This window comes from Colossoma macropomum, unplaced genomic scaffold (assembly GCF_904425465.1).
Source record: "Colossoma macropomum unplaced genomic scaffold, Colossoma_macropomum, whole genome shotgun sequence".
In the NCBI taxonomy this organism is placed as follows: Eukaryota; Metazoa; Chordata; class Actinopteri; order Characiformes; family Serrasalmidae; genus Colossoma; species Colossoma macropomum.
Window position 1 is genome coordinate 4,392,937 of NW_023494790.1, and position 20,223 is coordinate 4,413,159.

At 40.7% G+C, this 20,223-nt stretch overlaps 1 protein-coding gene across 1 annotated transcript in view; it reads left to right on the forward strand.

Moving 5' to 3' along the window:
- Positions 1 to 20,223, forward strand: part of sdk2b (sidekick cell adhesion molecule 2b) — a 476,580-nt gene that overhangs the window by 390,715 nt on the left and 65,642 nt on the right. The window contains exons 12-17 of the mRNA XM_036571933.1: positions 3,005 to 3,107; positions 8,152 to 8,328; positions 9,423 to 9,559; positions 10,296 to 10,443; positions 15,623 to 15,763; positions 19,444 to 19,625. Of these exons, the coding sequence (XP_036427826.1) occupies positions 3,005 to 3,107; positions 8,152 to 8,328; positions 9,423 to 9,559; positions 10,296 to 10,443; positions 15,623 to 15,763; positions 19,444 to 19,625 (888 nt within the window). The remainder of the gene's footprint in view (positions 1 to 3,004; positions 3,108 to 8,151; positions 8,329 to 9,422; positions 9,560 to 10,295; positions 10,444 to 15,622; positions 15,764 to 19,443; positions 19,626 to 20,223) is intronic.

Consider the following 20,223-nt stretch of genomic DNA (forward strand, 5'->3'; position numbering starts at 1 on the left):
AGAATACCATTATTTAAATCAAGTAAGACCCTCATTTGCAGTGTAGCCAAGCCAGTACAGACATCAGGGACTAAAAGAATCGAATTGTAAAAGCATATCAAGTGCTTAAAAATGTAATAATCATAATAATAATAATAATAATGATAACAGTAATAACGTAACAGTAATAATCATAACATAACAGTAATAATCATAACAGTAAATTTAATAGTAAATTTAATACTAAAGTAAATTTAATACTAAAAAATCAATCAAATCAGAATAAACCATTTAAATTGCAACAATAATAACTTAATAAAAAAATAAAACATAGGTGATGAAATAAATAAATGAATAAAATTGTAAAACAATACCTCAGCAATAGCTAAGAAGTACAAGTTGATAGTAGAATAAATAAAAAAGTGATACATTGTATATAAAAAAGTGATGAGAAAACATACAAAATCATATTAAAAGTTACCTAAAACCAAATAAACAGTGTCGAGCTGAGTGGAGGTGGTTAGAGGCTGAATGTTTAAAACGGTCACGTGACTCCAGAGAGAGAAGTTTTAGAGTTACCTGTAATAAATACAGCTAAAACCAGTTCAGTAAAAGATCTCGGCACCTGAAGGCTGATCCGGTCACTAACCGAGACTGATAATCTGCATTATTTGTCCATTTTATCTCATTGTCCATTTTATCAGCTCCACTTACTATATAGGTGCACTTTGTAGTTTTAAAACACCTCACTGTTACTGCTGGACTGAGAATAGTCCGCCAACCAAAAATATCCAGCCAGCAGCGTCCTGTGGGCAGCGTCCTGTGACCACTGATGAAGGACTAGAGGATGACCGACACAAACTGTGCAGCAGCAGATGAGCTATCGTCTCTGACTTTACATCTACAAGGTGGACTGAGAAGGTAGGAGTGTCTAATAGAGTGGACAGTGAGTGGACACTGAGGTGTTTAAAAACTCCAGCAGCACTGCTGTGTCCGATCCACTCGTACCAGCACAACACACACTAACATGCCACCACCACATCAGGGTTAATGCAGTGCTGAGAATGATAATGCAGTGCTGAGAACCCTCTGTGAGGGTCCATGGGGGTCCTGACCACTGAAGAACAGGGTAAAAGGGGGCTAACAAAGTATGCAGAGAAACAGATGGACTACAGTCTGTAACTGTAGAACTACAAAGTGCACCTATATAGTAAGTGGAGCTGATAAAATGGACAATGAGTGTAGAAACAAGGAGGTGGTCATAATGTTATACCTGATCGGTGTGTATACTAACACAGAAGACAAGGAACACCTGAGACTCATGAGAGGGCGGGACTAGGAAACAAGGAACAGGTGAAGGCTGAAGTCAGGGCAGGATGGGGGAGGAGCTAACACAAAACCAGAAACACATGGCAAGAAAACAAAGGCAGAAACAGAGAAAGACAGCGACAGAGAGGGACAGGATGGTACAGTAGTAGTAGTTCTGGTTAAGGTAATGTCCCCACAGTTCACAGAAACAAGCATGTGTATGTGTGTTAATGTGTGTGCCTGTGTTTTATTGTTGATCGATTTATTGATGAAGTCCTCCTTTTTTTTATTCAGTGAAACTGGTTCTTATGTAAATGAACAAAAAAACAAATGTAACGTGTACTAGCTGGAGTGCCTCGTTAGAGAGAGAAGACTGTATGACTGTAGAAGGGAGGAGAACTTTGTGAAATAGGGCAGGAGTTCTGGAGGTTTCTGCTTTAATCTTGAACCCCTTGATGAACAGAAGTAGGACTGAGGAACAGGGAGGGGATGGGAAGGCGGTGAGGTGTGATTACTTTTTCACAGGAAACAGAAAGTAAAGATGAAAGTTTATAGGATGAAGACTGGAAGGAGGATGATCTCCAGGCATGGTTCTCCTCACAAACGTTTATTATTTTATTACTCTATCAATTAATACAAATACATCTCTCTATAATACAAATGGATAATCTCTTATAACCAGAGAATAATCTCTGAAAAAGGACATGACCAAATAGTTATCTCTGAAATAGATTAGGACCAGAGGGTCATCTCTAAAATAGATCTAGACCAGAGGAAGATAATCTCTGAAATAGATTAGGACCAGAGGACAATCTCTAAAATAGGTGATGACCTTAGATTAGGACTGGAGGATAATCTCTGAATAGATTAGGACTGGAGGATAATCTCTGAAATAGATTAGCACCAGAGGACAATCTCTGAAATAGATTAGAACCAGAGGATAATCTCTGAAATGGATTAGGACCAGAGGACAATCTCCGAAGTAGGTGATGACCAGAGGATAATCTCTGAAATAGATTAGCACCAGAGGACAATCTCTGAAATAGGTGAGGACCAGAGGATAATCTCTGAAATAGATTAGGGCCAGAGGGTTATCTCTAAAATTGTTGATGACCAGAGGATAATCTCAGAAACAGGTAATGACCAAAGGGTAATTTCTGAAATCGGTTGTGGTCAGAGGGTAATCTCACTTGGTGAGGACCAGAGAATAATCTATGAAATAGGTAAGGACCAGAGGACAATCTCTGAAATAGATTAGGACCAGAGGACAATCTCTGAAATAGATTAGGACCAGAGGATAATCTCTGAAATAGATTAGGACCAGAGGATAATCTCTGAAATAGATTAGGACCAGAGGATAATCTCTGAAGTAGGCGATGACCAGAGGACAATCTCTGAAATAGGTGAGGACCAGAGGACAGTCTCTAAAATAGGTGATGACCTTAGATTAGGACTGGAGGATAATCTCTGAAATAGATTAGCACCAGAGGACAATCTCTGAAATTGTTGATGACCAGAGGCTAATCTCAGAAACAGGTAATGATCAAAGGGTAATTTCTGAAATCGTTCGTGGTCAGAGGGTAATCTCTGGATCAGGTGATGATGAGAGTTTAATCTCTGAAATAAGTAAAGAGCAGAGAGTAATTCTTCATCTTGAGCTCATACAGGTCTTGGTAGATGACCCAGAGTAACCTTTGCATGTTCTCTCTCTCTGCAGCTCGTACTCGGATCACCACTCCTCCTCAGGATCAGAGTGTTATTAAGGGAACCAAAGCCACGCTGACCTGTGGAGTGACCCATGACCCCAGTGTGAGCGTGAGGTAACACACAGGCACACACACACACACATTTACTCAGGCTGGAGACCAACAACCAGATTCTAGCTAGTAGTTTTAGGGTCTGAGGTTGACTGTAGGCCCAGAACCAGAAACTCTCCCAACACAAGAACACAAGGACTTTTATCTACCCAAGATCCTTTTAACGTGTCGGTACATTTGAGAATGTCTCTGAAATAGATTAGGACCAGAGGATGATCTCTGAAATGGATTAGGACCAGAGGACAATCTCCGAAGTAGGTGATGACCAGAGGATGATCTCTGAAATAGATTAGGACCAGAGGACAATCTCTGAAATAGATTAGGACCAGAGGACAATCTCTGAAATGGATTAGGACCAGAGGACAATCTCTGAAGTAGGTGATGACCAGAGGATGATCTCTGAAATAGATTAGGACCAGAGGACAATCTCTGAAATGGATTAGGACCAGAGGATAATCTCTGAAGTAGGTGATGACCAGAGGATAATCTCTGAAGTTGGTGATGACCAACCAGATTCTAGCTAGTAGTTTTAAGGGTCTGAGGTTGACTGTAGGCCCAGAACCAGAAACTCTCCCAACACAAGAACACAAAGACTTTAACCTAACCAAGATCCTTTTAACGTGTCGGTACATTTTATAATGTGTCAGTTCTGCATTTGGAAGGTTGCAGCAAGAGAGGCTCTAACGGGGGTTTAACTCATGCACAGGCTGGACAGGAGAACCTGAGAACTCTCAAAGCGACTTAATGAGTGCTTTTACATGTGCACCAATAATATGACCATTATTTGATTTGGGCAGTTGTACTACCATTCAAGTGGTCATGTAAACAATATATTCTGATTTCTTACATCAGATTAAAGCCATTAACTGATAGAGAATCATAGATGGTGGCTGAATAATCATGATTTTCAGCACATGTATATGATTAGTCTGACTTTTCATCACCATGTCCAATGCCAAGTGTGGGCTAGAGGGGTATAAAGCCCCCCAGCACTGTGTTCTCTGGAGTGATGGAGCTCCGTCCAGTACCTTTGGGATGAGCTGGAGTGATCCAGCACTGACAATCAAACATCAGTAGCTGAGCTCACTAATGCTCAGGCAAATCCTCACAGCAATGTTGAACATCTAGTGTAAAGCCTTCCCAGAAGAGTAGAGGCTGTTACTCCAGCACAGACTCACTATTAACACCTTCATTTCAGAAGAAACGCTGGAGCAGCGGGTGAACACAAACTTGGAGCTGTATCACGTTGTGTGATGATACAGTGAAATTTGAATGGTTACATTGCTTATTGCGTAATATTGATTTACATTTGCCAGTTAAATCTTCTCGTGGGCTGAAAGAGCTTTTGTGGTTGGTTGTTTGGGCTGTGCGTAGCAAAAGCTTGAGAACCCCTGAATTAGAAAATTTCTAATTCATGGATTTGGACCAGAAAACTGTAAAACTTTTCCATATAACTGCAGTAATGCTGTCAGGTAATTTGTAGTTTTGTTAAATTATTTTCTATCTGAATCTCTGCCGGTGCTGCAGAGTGAGAGGGAGGTTTTTTGAGGCTATTAGAGCAGCTGTGCCTGAATACGGCAGCGTGAAAATCACGTGAAGCTCAGCAGCAGCAAATTTAGTGCCAGGAATTATCATCACAACATGGTGTACAAGGCACTCTCTCTCTCTCTCTCTCTCTCTCTCTCGCTCTCTCTTTCACTCTCTCTCTCTGTCTGTCTCTCTCTCTCTCTGGAACACCTGCCCGGGCTGTTGGCTGGTTCCATGCAGAACAGGTGATGGAAAGGTGGAGTAATTGAGTTGGATGGCTGCAGTAATTTGGAGCAGCAGTTAATGGATTTCCAGGGCGGTAAAAATCTGGAGCGGTTAATCACAGCAGGCGGTGAGCGAGTGTAGCTGGACCGGCTCTCTGCGTGTGTTACTGTGTTATTTAGCACAGTTTTATCGATCGTTTAGTTGTTGTTCTCTGGTAGCGTGCTGTAATAGCCTTAGTGTGCAGTGTGTGTGGAGCCGATTAGTTACGGAGGTGGGTTCTCTATAGACTTCTCTGGATTCACGTCTCCATCAAGAACCTGCTAAAGAGAACTCCAAGAGTGTTTAAAGCTGCAGGACAAAGAGGAGATTGTGAAGAATCTGAAATAGACAGGAAAAAAACGTCATTTCTGGATTAGCGTTGCAACAAACAATAATAATAAACCGTATTTGATATTTGCTTCTTTGTCATTAGCTTATCAGTTTGGGTTTAACTACTCAGTTTGCAGATGTTCGGCCAAAAATCAAATGCAGATCATCGCTATTATTTTAAGTCTCGTTTGTCGTTTTTATCAGCTGCAGCTCAAGCTGGAGGAACGATATGAGAGTCTGTAGAGTCAGATGGTAAAACAGGCAGATTAAGCTGACAGTACAGCGCAGACGTGCTGCAAGAAGAAGAGGAAAGATGGCTCTACTGATGAAGCAGACTGGGTTTTGTTGGACTGGTTCATCTGTTTGTTGCAGACCCGAAATCAGGTGCAACATTTACACATGTCTAAACGGAGTGGACTAAAGAAAAGGTTTTATAGGTCTGGACTGAACAAGGTAGATGTGAAAGTGCCCTGAGGAACCTCTCCATCTCTGGCTAACTGTCTGCACTGCGCCGGCGGCTGTGCTGTCTCAGACTGATGGCGTTTAATTACCCGGCGTTTTAATTTGTATGTCTCTGTTAATATTTCTGGTGGTTATAATTTAGAAATGTTTGATTCATCAATTTTTCATTTTTAGGCCTAAGTGAATCTTTTTCCACTCCTGTTTTTATGACTTAAAGTGACGTTACTGGCCCACTATGAACTTCTGAGTTCAGGCCCACGGACCACTAGAGGGTGGATAACGGCCCACTTGAGGTCCGCGGCCCACGGGCTGAGAAACCCTGAAACCCTAATGGTTTGGATTGGGTTTCGCACTTTTGTGGTCACTATTTTTCTGTTATTGCTGTTATTGGTGATAAATTGAGGTCCAGAAACTAAAAATACTTATCAGGATTTTGTTCCAGCTGCCTGTCTTCTCTCATAAGCTCAAAGGCATTTACTTTATGTTTCTATTTTGAAACATTAGGTTATGAAAAATTGGAAAAGAGAGTGTAGTGTAGGACACAACCTAACGCGTTCTGGTTTTTTGCGAAATAATTTTTAAAATATTACAGTTGGAATGATCATGTTTTTATACAAGCAACATAAACATCTCTGCTACAAACCAACACTTGAATTCAGCTCCTACCATTCAGGACAATTCCACCCAAATAGGGGAAAATGCAGTGTTCCAGTTTAGCCCATGGGTGGGTTCACTGTAACAGACAGAGGGTCAGTTTAACACCTGCTAGAAAAGTCTGATCAATCAGTCAAACAGAGTTAATTCAATATAATTCTGTGTTGTAAGAAATATATTTTCTAGCCGTACTGCATTATAGATTATCATCTATAAGACAGACAGATCAGCTGATACACACACATCAGATTATATATGAACACCGACTGAGACCATACAATGACGGATTTATTTCTGTCCAGTAAATAAAAACATCAGTAAAATATAAACATTGTTTCTGAATAACTGCAGCTTTACCAGCTGATAATGTCAATTTCATTAATAAACTTATTTAAAACCAAAATATTGTCATCTGAAAGATCCTAATAAAGCAGAAGAAAGTCTCTGTTTTCAGATGTTTCTCTTTTTCAGTTTAACATCTGTGTAAATGGAACAAAAAGACTGAATGTACTTCATTAGTCTTTGTGTACTGAAGGTGTCTGAGCTGTAACGCTGTGTAAGAACTGACCCCGCAGTGCGGAGGCTGGACTGAAGCCCAGCTGCACTTGCTGTGGGCTTGTCAGCTGCTTCTAAACGATGCTGCGCTGTAGAAACAAGATGGTGATTACAGTAATATAAGGTTGGATTTTGTGATTCACACAAACAGCTCAGTAACTGAAAAAAACAGTGTTGAAAAAAATGACTTACATGCCCTGAAAACACTCTTTGGCTCAGACCTCTTTAATTTTGGTGGGAGGCTGCAGCCAGGAAATGTGGCAATGTGGCCAGAAGCTCACACTGCTTGACCTTCTATAACAACATAAAACATCAGTGTTAAAGTGTTAGGTTCTGTGTTAGGTTCGCCCTCCTCTACCTTTAAAACGCATTTATGGTACCTTTTTTATTTACTAATAGATCATTCTCAGCACTGCAGTAACACTGACGTGGTGGTGGTGTTAGTGTGTGTTGTGCTGGTCTGAGTGGATCAGACACAGCAGTGCTGCTGGAGTTTTTAAACACTGTGTCCACTCACTGTCCACTCTATTAGACACTCCTACCTTGTCAGTCCACCTTGTAGATGTAAAGTCAGAGACGATAGCTCATCTGCTGCTGCACAGTTTGTGTTGGTCATCCTCTAGACCTTCATCAGTGGTCACAGGACGCTGCCCACAGGACGCTGTTGGCTGGATATTTTTGGTTGGTGGACTATTCTCAGTCCAGCAGTGACACTGAGGTGTTTAAAAACTCCAGCAGCACTGCTGTGTCTGATCCACTCATACCAGCACAACACACACTAACACACCACCACCACGTCAGTGTTACTGCAGTGCTGGGAATGATCCACCACCCAGATAGTACCTGCACTCTGAGGGTCCATGGGGGTCCTGACCACTGAAGAACAGGGTAAATGGGGGCTAATAAAGTATCAGAGAAACAGATGGACTACAGTCTGTAACTGAACTACAAAGTGCACCTATATAGTAAGTGGAGCTGATAAAATGGACAATGAGTGTAGAAACAAGGAGGTGGTCATAATGTTCTGCCTGATCGGTGTAAAAGCTATGTCAGCAGTGAGTGACTGAAGTGGCTGAACTCACTCATTAGAGGGACTGTCTGGATACTTTTGGACATGTAATGTGATATCACATCCTTGTAACTATTTAAAATTCTCTTCACGTTAGCATTAGCATTAGCGTTACAATTAATGATTATTTACCTCCTGCTGTAAAGTTACCATTTTGTAAACACATGGTTTTGTTGTTTTGTTCAGGTTTGTATGGGAGAAGGACGGCCAGGTGATCAACACCAAGTCGTTACCACGGTTACGGCTGGATGCTAATGGGACACTGCACATCTCCCAGACATGGTCAGGTGACATCGGCACCTACACCTGCAGAGTGACCTCAGTAGGAGGAAACGACTCGCGCAGTGCTCACCTGAGAGTCAGGTAAACACACACTTATCACCTTTAACTCCACCCCCTCACCACACCTGAGAGTCAGGTACACCTTTGTCACCTCTAACTCCACCCCCTCACCACACCTGAGAGTTTACATCACAATACCTACATTTAGAGTCGGTTATTCATTCAACCTAATGAGAAACTGTAGAACAGACTCAGTTTATATCACAATACCTACATTTAGAGTCAGTTATTCATTCAACCTATTGAGAAACTGTAGAACAGACTCGGTTTATATCACAATACCTACATTTAGAGTCAGTTATTCATTCAGCTTAATGAGAAACTGTAGAACAGACTCAGTTTATATCACAATACCTACATTTAGAGTCGGTTATTCATTCAACCTAATGAGAAACTGTAGAACAGACTCAGTTTATACCACAATACCTACATTTAGAGTCAGTTATTCATTCAGCCTAATGAGAAACTGTAGAACAGACTCAGTTTATATCACAATACCTACATTTAGAGTCAGTTATTCATTCAGCCTAATGAGAAACTGTAGAACAGACTCAGTTTATATCAGAATACCTACATTTAGAGTCGGTTATTCATTCAGCCTAATGAGAAACTGTAGAACAGACTCAGTTTATATCACAATACCTACATTTAGAGTCAGTTATTCATTCAGCCTAATGAGAAACTGTAGAACAGACTCAGTTTATATCACAATACCTACATTTAGAGTCAGTTATTCATTCAGCCTAATGAGAAACTGTAGAACAGACTCAGTTTATATCACAATACCTACATTTAGAGTCAGTTATTCATTCAGCCTAATGAGAAACTGTAGAACAGACTCTGTTTATATCACAATACCTACATTTAGAGTCGGTTATTCATTCAACCTAATGAGAAACTGTAGAACAGACTCAGTTTATATCACAATACCTACATTTAGAGTCGGTTATTCATTCAACCCAATGAGAAACTGTAGAACAGACTCAGTTTATATCACAATACCTACATTTAGAGTCAGTTATTCATCTCAAATGTCATTAATTTCATATGTATATGCATCCCTCAGTTCAAGTCTTACATTACTGTTTGTTTATTGTAACGTGTGGTGTTTACAGGCAGTTGCCCCATGCTCCAGAAAACCCAAGTGCAGTTCTGAGCTCTACAGAGAAGAGAGCGATTAACCTCACCTGGGCCAAACCGTTTGATGGAAACAGCCCATTGATCCGCTATGTCCTGGAAGTGTCTGAGAACAGTGAGTGACCATATCAAGACTAATGATTGAATGGTTTAAAGGTTTCTTGTGTCCGTGGCAATGACCATATCTCCTGATCTACTGTACATGAGCGTTTATTGAGGTTATTTATGGACTAATATCTCCTGTTCTAGTGTATAGGAATGTTTATTGAAGCTGTGTATAGGCTAATATCTCCTAATCTAGTGTATAAAAGCATATATTGAGGTCATTCATGAACTAATATCTCCTATTCAAGTGTATAGGAGCATTTATTGAGGTCATTCATGGACTAATATCTCCTATTCTAGTGTATATGAATGTTTATTGAAGCTGTGTATAGGCTAATATCTCCTAATCTAGTGTATAAAAGCATATATTGAGGTCATTCATGGACTAATATCTCCTAGCTTACAGGGGCATTAATTGAGGCCGTTTATGGGCTAATATCTCCTATTCTAGTGTATAGAAGCATTTATTGAGGTTGTTTATGGACTAATGCCTTCTAGTATATAGGAGCATTTATTGAGTTTGTTTATGGACTAATATCTCTTATTTTAGCCTATAGGAGCATTAGTTGCGGCTGTTTATGGACTAATATCTCCTATTCTAGCATGTAGGAGTGTTTATTGAGGTTGTGTATGGACTAATATCTCTTATTCTAGTTCATAGGAGTGTTCATTGAGGTCATTTATTGACTAATAAGTGTGTAGTGTGTAGGACTGTTTATTGAGGTTATCTGTGTGTTTGTGTGCAGATGCTCCATGGATGATCCTGCTGGCTAATATTGAGCCAGACTCCACGGCAGTGACGGTGAGTGGACTGATCCCAGCGAGGTCGTACCAGTTCCGCCTGTGTGCCGTAAACAACGTGGGCAAAGGACCATTCAGCAAGGAGACTGAACGGTGAGGGTTACCATGCTGACGTTGGTGTTGAGTTTACAGTGTGTCTGAGATAAATCTTATCAATCAGACTGATCAGGTATAGGCCATGATCAGCGGTGGGCATCTCCAGATTTATAGTATGGTATGAAGAGCAAAAAAACCCCAGCAGGACCTTAAAGGAGAATTTTACCCACAAATGCTACTTTGGCTTACAGTGAATGGGGCCAGTTGGCATAGTCTCACCTGCTAACGCTAACAGGTTCCAATTAGTTTTCACTTTTTATGAGTAGTTTTTTTTGGTAAAGGCTTACAAAGTTTGCAAAAAATGTGTGTATTGAAGACTAAGTTAGACTAAATTATTACTGTCGTATCAAAACTTGCATCATTTGAATTCAGTGAGCTGCTCAGAAAGCCATTCTTCTTGAAAATTAAGTCTGCTTTTTAAAAATAGACTGCCTCAATAAACTCAGTAAACAACTTCAAAAACACTGAAGTTCCTGCTAAAGCCTGAGTAGACTGATAAATCAATGTGATCAGTTATTAATCTCAGTGTTACTGAGCTCTGCTAAAGCCTGAGTAGACTGATAAATCAATGTGATCAGTTATTAATCTCAGTGTTACTGAGCTCTGCTAAAGCCTGAGTAGACTGATAAATCAATGTGATCAGTTATTAATCTCAGTGTTACTGAGCTCTGCTAAAGCCTGAGTAGACTGATAAATCAATGTGATCAGTTATTAATCTCAGTGTTACTGAGCTCTGCTAAAGCCTGAGTAGACTGATAAATCAATGTGATGGTCAGTTATTAATCTCAGTGTTACTGAGCTCTGCTAAAGCCTGAGTAGACTGATAAATCAATGGGATGATCAGTTATTAATCTAGTTAATTTTTTTCATGTCACATATTAACAAGATAATTACATGAAGAAAACTGCCAACCAGTAACAGTGATGAACAGCAAGAATTAAATACAAATTACAGTTTTTCCCATGGATTTTAATATATATGTTTTCTAAATGTATTCTGAATACATACATACATACATACATACATACATCATCTGAACCGCTTATCCTTCTGGGTCGCGTTGGGGTGCTGGAGCCTATCCCAGCTGTCATTGGGCGGAAGGCAGGATGCACCCTGGACAGGTCGCCAGTCCATCGCAGGGCATTCTGAATACATTACTTTTTAAATATCGTAATGGAATACAGTACCAAATACATTTAGTACAGTGTTTTCAATATTTAGCCATCACTACTCCTTCAAAGTATCTTGCCCAACTGTAAATAGATGACTACAGAGTATTATTTATCAATTAATAACTTCTCTGTTCCCAAAACCTGGTGTCTCTTATTTGAATCTATGCTGAATTGATTTTTATTGAATAAAATAACAGCAATTATTAATATGACAAGTGATTCCAAACCTTTACCATTAATATATTCCTCTAAATAAAACTCCTTAGGATTGAAGACGTTACCTTTTTTTTCTAAACTGTCAAAGAAAATATGCTGAATTGCTTTAAAACATTTGTAAAAGCTCAGCATCTCCAAACTTTTACAAACTATGCTGTGTATTTTCTAAACACTCACTTTTTATTCAACACAGTGTCCAGAATGTGTAGACGGGTCAGGAGGCTGAAACTGGCTGTTAATCTCTGTACAGAGAGTAGGCTGAGGAAGGTCAGCACAGAGCAAGGCTAGAGAGAGAGAGAGAGAGATTTAGCCTCAGGCTCAGCCTGGAGAAAGGAAACTCAGCTCTAAATCAAAACTGAGCCCGTTCCGCTCAGATACAGCTCCTCTCTACACTTCATAAACACTAAAACTGACCACATTATGTGTGGAGTCCAGTGAGACCGAGTCTGCTGTACTGGGTGTGGAATCTTCTAAACAGGTTTATACACTAAGAGTCAAAAGTTTGGACCAACTTCTCATAATATAATTAATTAGTCATGCCCCAAATTCCACTAGCCTGGCTCTTAACATCTGGGCCCGTAATACAGAAACATCTTAACTCTGAAATCTGATGTGTTTAGTCTCCATGACGACTTCAGTACGGACTGAATTTCGGACAGTAGCTGTTACAGAATAACAGTTCCTAACTTCATAATCTCATCATGAACTCCAGATAAGGAAACAGCATCACACAAACATCCTAACTAGACTAAACCTCCTAAATCCTGTCCTAACTTTAGGATGAACCCCAACAGGGTCCTCACTTCTGTTTAAAGTCCGTTTCTATGGTTTTTAGGCAGCTGTGTCAGCAGCATAGTTCACTACCAGCATAATGAGCTCCATTTATTTCTACTGTAAAACGCTGCTTTCACTGTGAGATGATTTTCTTTTCTAACTCTGCGTTTTAAAGATCTCAGACGCTGCAGACTCGATCTCCACCGCCCCTCTGATTACCTTCGTGTGTTAATGTTGATGATGAAATATTACAGTGATGGTGGTGAATAATGAGGAGACGGAGCTGAACGTGTGTCTGTTTATTAGGAGGAATAACAGCGCGCTCGGCTAAAGCGTTTGGGAAATGGAGACTGAAACTGGGGAGCGGCGATGCTCTGATAAACAGCAGGGGCGCTCTCACAGTATTCACAACTCCACAACATCTGTTTGGCCTTTTTTACATCAGTAACGGCAGCTATATCTCACATTTTTAACATTATTTTTATGACGTGTTTACACTTCAGCTGTGTGTGTATGGTCAGTTGCTAGGAAACTGGAGATAAGATGCTGGAAGATCAGATAAAATTCCTAAATTAAGATCAGAGTTCTGGAATACAAATTTGTGAAAAATCTTATCTTGACCTGTCAGATCTAAAGAGAGAAGATTTCTATAATACGGCCTCTAGAGTTAAATCAATAATATAAGCTAAACGAACCAGCTGGCGAAATGTTATCAATAGTTTACAGGACAGTTTTTTTCTCTTTTCAAACTGCCACTAGCGCAACGTCACTGAACAGCTTAACACGCTTGGAGGAGAATGCTAATTGCTAATTCTATTATATCAGCTAACAGATGCCCACATTGGCTAGCATCATGCTAAGTGGTGGGGGGGAACGAGGGCCATCCTAGAGAGGCCATTTGTCTTGGACTCTCAGCCACAGATGGCTGTGGCATCACTGGAGATTGAACTACTGACAGTAGCATTGTTGCTACAGACGTTCACCTTATAGGCATTTTGATCTTCAGGTTTAAACTTAAATACTTGAAATTTGTTTCTAAAACAAATATAAACAGTGAAGTTGCTGCCTGTTTATGAATTTACATCCCAAAATAAAAAAAAATGAATGCCAAGAATGTTTAAAGCTGCATCAAGGCAACTTGGGCCTACTGAAGAATCTAAAATACTCTTAAAAATGGTCCTTCAAGGTTTCTTTAGTAATGGCAGTGGATCTGTGTAGAACCATTAACACTCAGAGAAACATTTCCATGCTTAAAGGCTTCTTTGCCTTGTGAAAAGTTTCTTCAGATTGATGGAGAATGTGTTGTGTATGGTTTTACATAGGGCCTTTTTGAAAAGGGTTGTATATAGCACCAAAAAGGGTTCTGTTACTGTTGTGATGTCAGGCTTGTAACAGTAGAAGAACCATTTTGGTGCTGTATAGAGCCACATGCAACACGTTCACCATCAATCTGAAGAAACTCTTCATCATGCAAAGAAGTTCTTTGAGTGTTTATGGTTTTAGTGTTCTAAAGAACCCTTGTAGAACCATCTTTTTAAAATTTAGATAATGGATTGGTCTCAATTTATTTGGACAGTCCACTACAGTCCCCTACAGATTATCTACAGATGTTCAAATTGTTAACAAACTATCTGTTGATTGTAAACAGCGGTGGGGTTAGGATTAGGATTTAGACCAGGATTAGGGCTAGGACCAGGGTGAGGGCTGGGTTTAGGTTTTGGGTTGAGGTTAGGTTTAGCGTTAGGATTAGAGCAGGTTTAGAGTTAAAGACAATTATGGTTAATTTTGTAGATATTTAGTTGAATGTAACTTGAAAGTAAATTAAGGCCCAGTCTCATCCCCTCACCCCTACCGCTTAACCCTTAGCCCTCCATTTTGTGTGTTCTCGTCTAGGGGTAGGGTGTCCCGATTCTTGTAGAGATAGAGGGGTAGGGTGAAGTGTTAGGGCTACATGACCCTCCAAATAGAGGTTTTTCAGAGACTCCAAACAGTGACTTTGGAGTGCCTCTAAAAATTTGAGTTAAAATTTGAGTTAATGCTCAGTTAAAAATTATGATAACCATCATATCATCTTAATTTGTTTCAATGTTTCAGTGTATTATGGTTGTTTTCTTCATAACAAGCATAAAAAATCGCTAATAATATGCTAATGTCTCAGTAGCTAGCTAGCTAACTTTCCCGTCCCACCTTAAATAGTCCAGCAGTTCTGACTCCTGAAGCACCAGAATATGACTGCTGCTCCATTTAAGGTGGAACAGGAAAATTCTAACCAGAATTCTAATCTAATCTAATCTAATCTGGTGAATATCTGACTTCAGCTTCATATCGCTGAAGAATTAGGGGTGTGTGATCATAAATAATTGCCCCCCTCTTTGAAGGCATATGATGCCCTAAATGTAACTAAAGCCCAGCAGTGAGGAGCTGAACTTTACCCTCCTCTGCTGTCACTGCAGACTGGCAGGGTCGCCTACAGAGCAGCGCTGGTAGCTGTTAATGAAGTGATGCTCTTTTTATTTGAGGGTCCCATTTCAGAGGGAAGACTTCAACCACTACCCTGTAACTCAGTTTCAGGGGGCAAGGAGACACTCGAAAACAAGGGGTAGGGGTAAAAATAAGAAATGGGACTGGGCCCAAGTATCTACAAAGCATCGAAAGTGTAGAAATTTGTTTAACAGTGTTTTGGTGACTGTGTAATTCCATATATGTTATTTAATAGTTTTGAGGACTCACTGTTATTCTAAAGCATGAAAAATAAGAAATAATTTAAGAAATAAGGAAAAACCCCTTCATAAGTCTGAGTGTTGAACTCTTGTCTGCTACTGTAGTTTACAGAATGACGCAGACGCTGTTAGAACTCAGTGACTCTGTGAGTGATATTGATTATATTGTTGGTGTTACAGTGTAAACTGAATGTCATTATGATGGAATATAAACCAGCAGACTCTAACTTACACCTCCCTCCATCTCATTTCTCTCTCTCTCTCTCTCTCTCTCTCTCTCTCTCTCTCTCTCAGGGTGTCTCTCCCGGAGGAGCCCCCCAGCGCCCCCCCTCAGAACGTCATCGCCAGTGGCCGGACCAACTCCTCCATCATGATCCAGTGGCAGCCTCCCCCAGAGAGCCAGCAGAACGGCGTTCTCCGAGGATACGTCATCCGGTCAGTCCCTGCAATGCCCCCTACTGGACTATGCTGCACTTTACACTAGGACCACCACTTATTCAGTGCAAAAGTCAGAGACCCCTTATTTCCAGTCAAAACAGCAATTAATGCAGTGTAATTCACTTTTACCCCACTGTTGCGAATACAAATCGGGCTTTGAGCCCCTCATCGACAGCTGTATATGTGCATTTGTTGACAAGCTGAAGGATACAGAACCTGCAGTGTGTGAAATCCCCCCTGGTATTCGGGGGTCCCATGTTGTCTGGCCGCTAACTCACTCACCATGGCGGCGCTGATGCCTCAATGGCAGTAAATGTTTGTTTTATCAGCTGTTCTTCTGTAACGTCTCTGTTCTAGTGCGGTTCTGCGCTCTTCCTCACATGAGCTGAGATCTTCCTCGTCTCCTCTTCTGTCTTCAGTGTGAGAAATGAGGAACAGTCACTCTTCACTCCAAACTCTTGGGAAACTGGGCGAGTTTTCAGATTTACAGATCTGCTGCAGCTCATTGTAAAGTTTTTCAGAGCATTCCAGGCAGAGTTACAGTTTCTGGACTATGAAGGACCAACTGGGTGAACCAGTCTGCTACAGCGCCACCCTGAGGCTTTTTCAACTCATATAGGCTACATTGTTTGCTAAGCGTTAACGTGGAGTATAAAATAAAATGTTGACAACATGAATCAGGCTATAATGCACATAATGTACACTACACGGTGTAATTTACTACAAGCTAGCTGAGGTTTTAAAGGTTGCAAACTTTCAAGGCAAGACAACTTTTGGCATCCTGAGTTACTCTTGTCTGGTGTCTCGCACTTCCACGCACTTAAAGCTTTCATCTTTGAGAGAGAGGAGAAAATCAAGCTGCTTCAGATCTGAAAACATCCACAGGTGTTTCTGTCCATCCTTCCACTGTGAGAAGACGACTCAGCGCTGTGGGTCTGAAAGGATGTGTAGCTGTTCAAGAAGAACCTCACTGAGAAAAGGAGACGGACACATCAAACAAAGAAGCTGAACGATGGACTGACCACCCCAGAGTCCAGACCTCAACACCACTGACTGTGTTTGATTACTTCAGAAAATGATCAACCAGCTTCTAAGACTGAACTTTGGAGGTGTGTCTGCAGATTCTTTGAGGAACTGAAAGTGAGTCTCCTGAAAAGAATGGAAGCTGTAATAAAAGTAAAGAGTGACTCACTGAACACTGAACACTCACACAGCTGAGAGTAGATTTAGTTGTTGGGTCAGTTTCTATTAAATATTTGTTTTCTGCTTTTTTCCTGCCACAAAAAAAAACTGTTTTATTAGCTGTTTTAGCTGGAAGGTCAATAAATGCAGGGTGGTCACTGACTTTTGCACAGCACTGTATACTAACTGGAATCAACCCTTTCAAGTCCAGAGTTATTGTTGTCGTTTTGCTCTGCTAATGAGGCTTACACACAGCAAAAACGTTCACCAAATTAAAATCATAATAAAATATCTCCTCTTCTACTTACAGACACTGATGTAGTGTGGATTGAAAATGTAGAATTTGCGCTTTCCACCCAGTTTCTCCACTCGTTTTAGTGAGCTATGAGTCAGAAACAGCTCATATTAAATTACAGCATAATTTTAGATGATTTTTACATGATTTTGTTATTAAGTTCGCCCCCTATTGGCCCGTCTTAGTCTCTACACTCTTAGTGCAGTGATTTCCTGCTAGGTTTTGTGGCCAGACTGTTCTGTTCCAGTTCCCAGCACACCTGAGTGACATCATCAGCACTGTGTCAGGTGTGTTACAAGTTAGGTAGAGCAAAAATGGCCTGGTCCTACTTCTGTAGCAGTTCCACAGTGTGCTCTGTTAAAGCAGCTGACATTAGTCATTCATTTTGTATAATTACTAAATAATTTCCTGCTTTCTGCGAGCAAAGAGCGCATTTTCTCTTCCTTCACATCCTCTTTTCCATCTTTCTTTTTCTGTCTTTTCTTAAAAAGCCCTCTACATTTGCATCAGTGCAGTTTTATCGTTCATTATCATTTTACAGTACAGCCAGATCACCAAAGCAGTGGCCTTCATTTTATTGTTCTTTCAGACACTTAGAGCTGAGACTGTATTCAGATTGCAGAATGAATCTCTCTCTCTCTCTCTCTCTCTCTCTCACTCTCTATCTCTCTCAGCTCTGAATCCCTCTCTCTCCCTGTAAATCAGAGCACTGTGGAAGTTTGGTGTCTGGGCCTCTGTTCAACGCTGACAGACTGCAGCCTGCTTTTGGCTCTGCAGACATAAATATTTATGCCAAACTTTAGGCCCCATATGGTGTACTCAATCTATCTCTGGTCACTGCAGAGAGAGAGAGAGGGAGAGAGAGAGAGAGAGAGAGGTTGAATGGCAGGTAGATGTAACACGGTGTGAAGTCTCCCCCTGTCGTTTAGAAATGGAATAGTATAACAGCACATTTACTCACAGTAATGTCCAGTCAGAGTGGACAAAGTAAACCTCCTAGAGTTCTGCACTTTACTGGGTTTACTTATAGACATTTCACAAAGAAGAGAAATAAAGACAACATCCTGAAGTCAAGCCATACTCCAACATTCTTCAACAAACACCCTCATTCTCCAAACATACTCCAACTTTCTTCAACAAACACCATAATTCTCCAACCATACTCCAACATTCTTCAACAAACACCATGATTCTCCAACCATACTCCAACATTCAACAAACACCAACATTCTCCAACCATACTCCAACTTTCTTCATCAAACACCAACATTCTGCAACATGCTCAAACATTCTTCATCAAACACCAACATTCTGCAACATGCTCAAACATTCTTCAACACCATCATTCTCCAACCGCACTCCAACATTCTTCATCCAACACCATCATTCTCTAACCATACTGCAACATTCTTCAACAAACACCATCATTCTCCATCAATACCCCAATATTCTTCAACACCATCATTTTCCAACCATATTCCAACATTCTTCATCAAACACCATAATTTTCCAACCATACTCCAACATTCTTCATCAAACACCATAATTGTCCAACCATACTCCAACATTCTTCATCAGACACCATCATTCTCCAAGCATACTCCAACATTCTTCATCAAACACCATCATTCTCTAATTGTATTCCAAAATTCTTCAGCAAACACCATAATTTTCCAACCATACTCCATCATTCATCAAACACCATCATTCTCCAACCATACTCCAACATTCTTCATCAGACACCATCATTCTCCAAGCATACTCCAACATTCTTCATCAGACACCATCATTCTCCAAGCATACTCCAACGTTCTTCATCAAACACCATCATTCTCCAACGTACTCCAACATTCTATATCAAACATCATCAGTCTTTCTATACACTCACATTCTCCACCAAACTCCATCCAAACACCAAAGCTCTGCTGTATTTTCATTACCTGAGACAGGTAGGCGCTGCAGGAGGAGGACTGCCCACTTTAACTGGTGATTTTTTTTTAAAGAGTAAATTTCATAAAAAATCTAATACTAACCTGCTATTTTTTTACCAAAACACTCTGCTACATGATTAACAGGCTAAAAGAATAGATTCTTTCAAAAGCCAAAATACCTGTACCCCATCACCCACCTGTTATAGTGACACAACTAGCAGCTTTCTCTAACACCTGACCAATACTGACCCCCGTCTTATACGTTCCAGCTATCGTCTAACTGGTCTGCCAGTGGACATCCAGTACAAAAACATCTCAAACCCAGACGTCACCAACCTGCTCCTGGAGGACCTCATCATCTGGACCAACTACGAGATCGAAGTGGCAGCGTATAACGGGGCTGGCCTGGGCGTCTACAGCCACAAGGTTACGGAGTGGACGCTGCAAGGAGGTGAGGGCTCCATCCAGTCCGTGGTGACCATCACCTATTAGGTGGAAAGAGTGCTGAGAATCCCTGCCTAAAGTAAAAAATCAAAAACCAAGTGTAGTCAGTCAGCCAAGATGGGGCAGTCATGGGCTGAAGGTTAAGGAACCAGTCTTGTGACCTGAAGGTCGCTGGTTTGATTCCCTGAGCCGACAGTATGTGACTGAAGTGCCCTTGAGCAAGGCACCTAACCCCCCATCTGCTCCCCCAGCGCTGCGGATAGGGCTGCCCACCGCTCTGGGCAAGTGTGCTCACTGCCCCCTAGTGTGTATGTGGTGTTTCACTGCACAGATGGGTTAAATGCAGAGGTGAATTTCCATGTTGTGGGATTAATAAAGGGTAACTTAACTTTAAGATATGTTTGGTGTCTGAAGTTTTGAAGCACTGAAGCTATGAGGCAAATGTAGCTAACAAGTAATGGAAGCTTATACCTGATCAAATGAGCCCCTCCATTGAAAAACCATATATATAAACCATTCCACCCTTTTGTTTGGATTATCTTAATTTTTTAAATTTTATTTACTATTTTATTTACAGATTTAGAATTTTGATAAAAGTTGTTGCC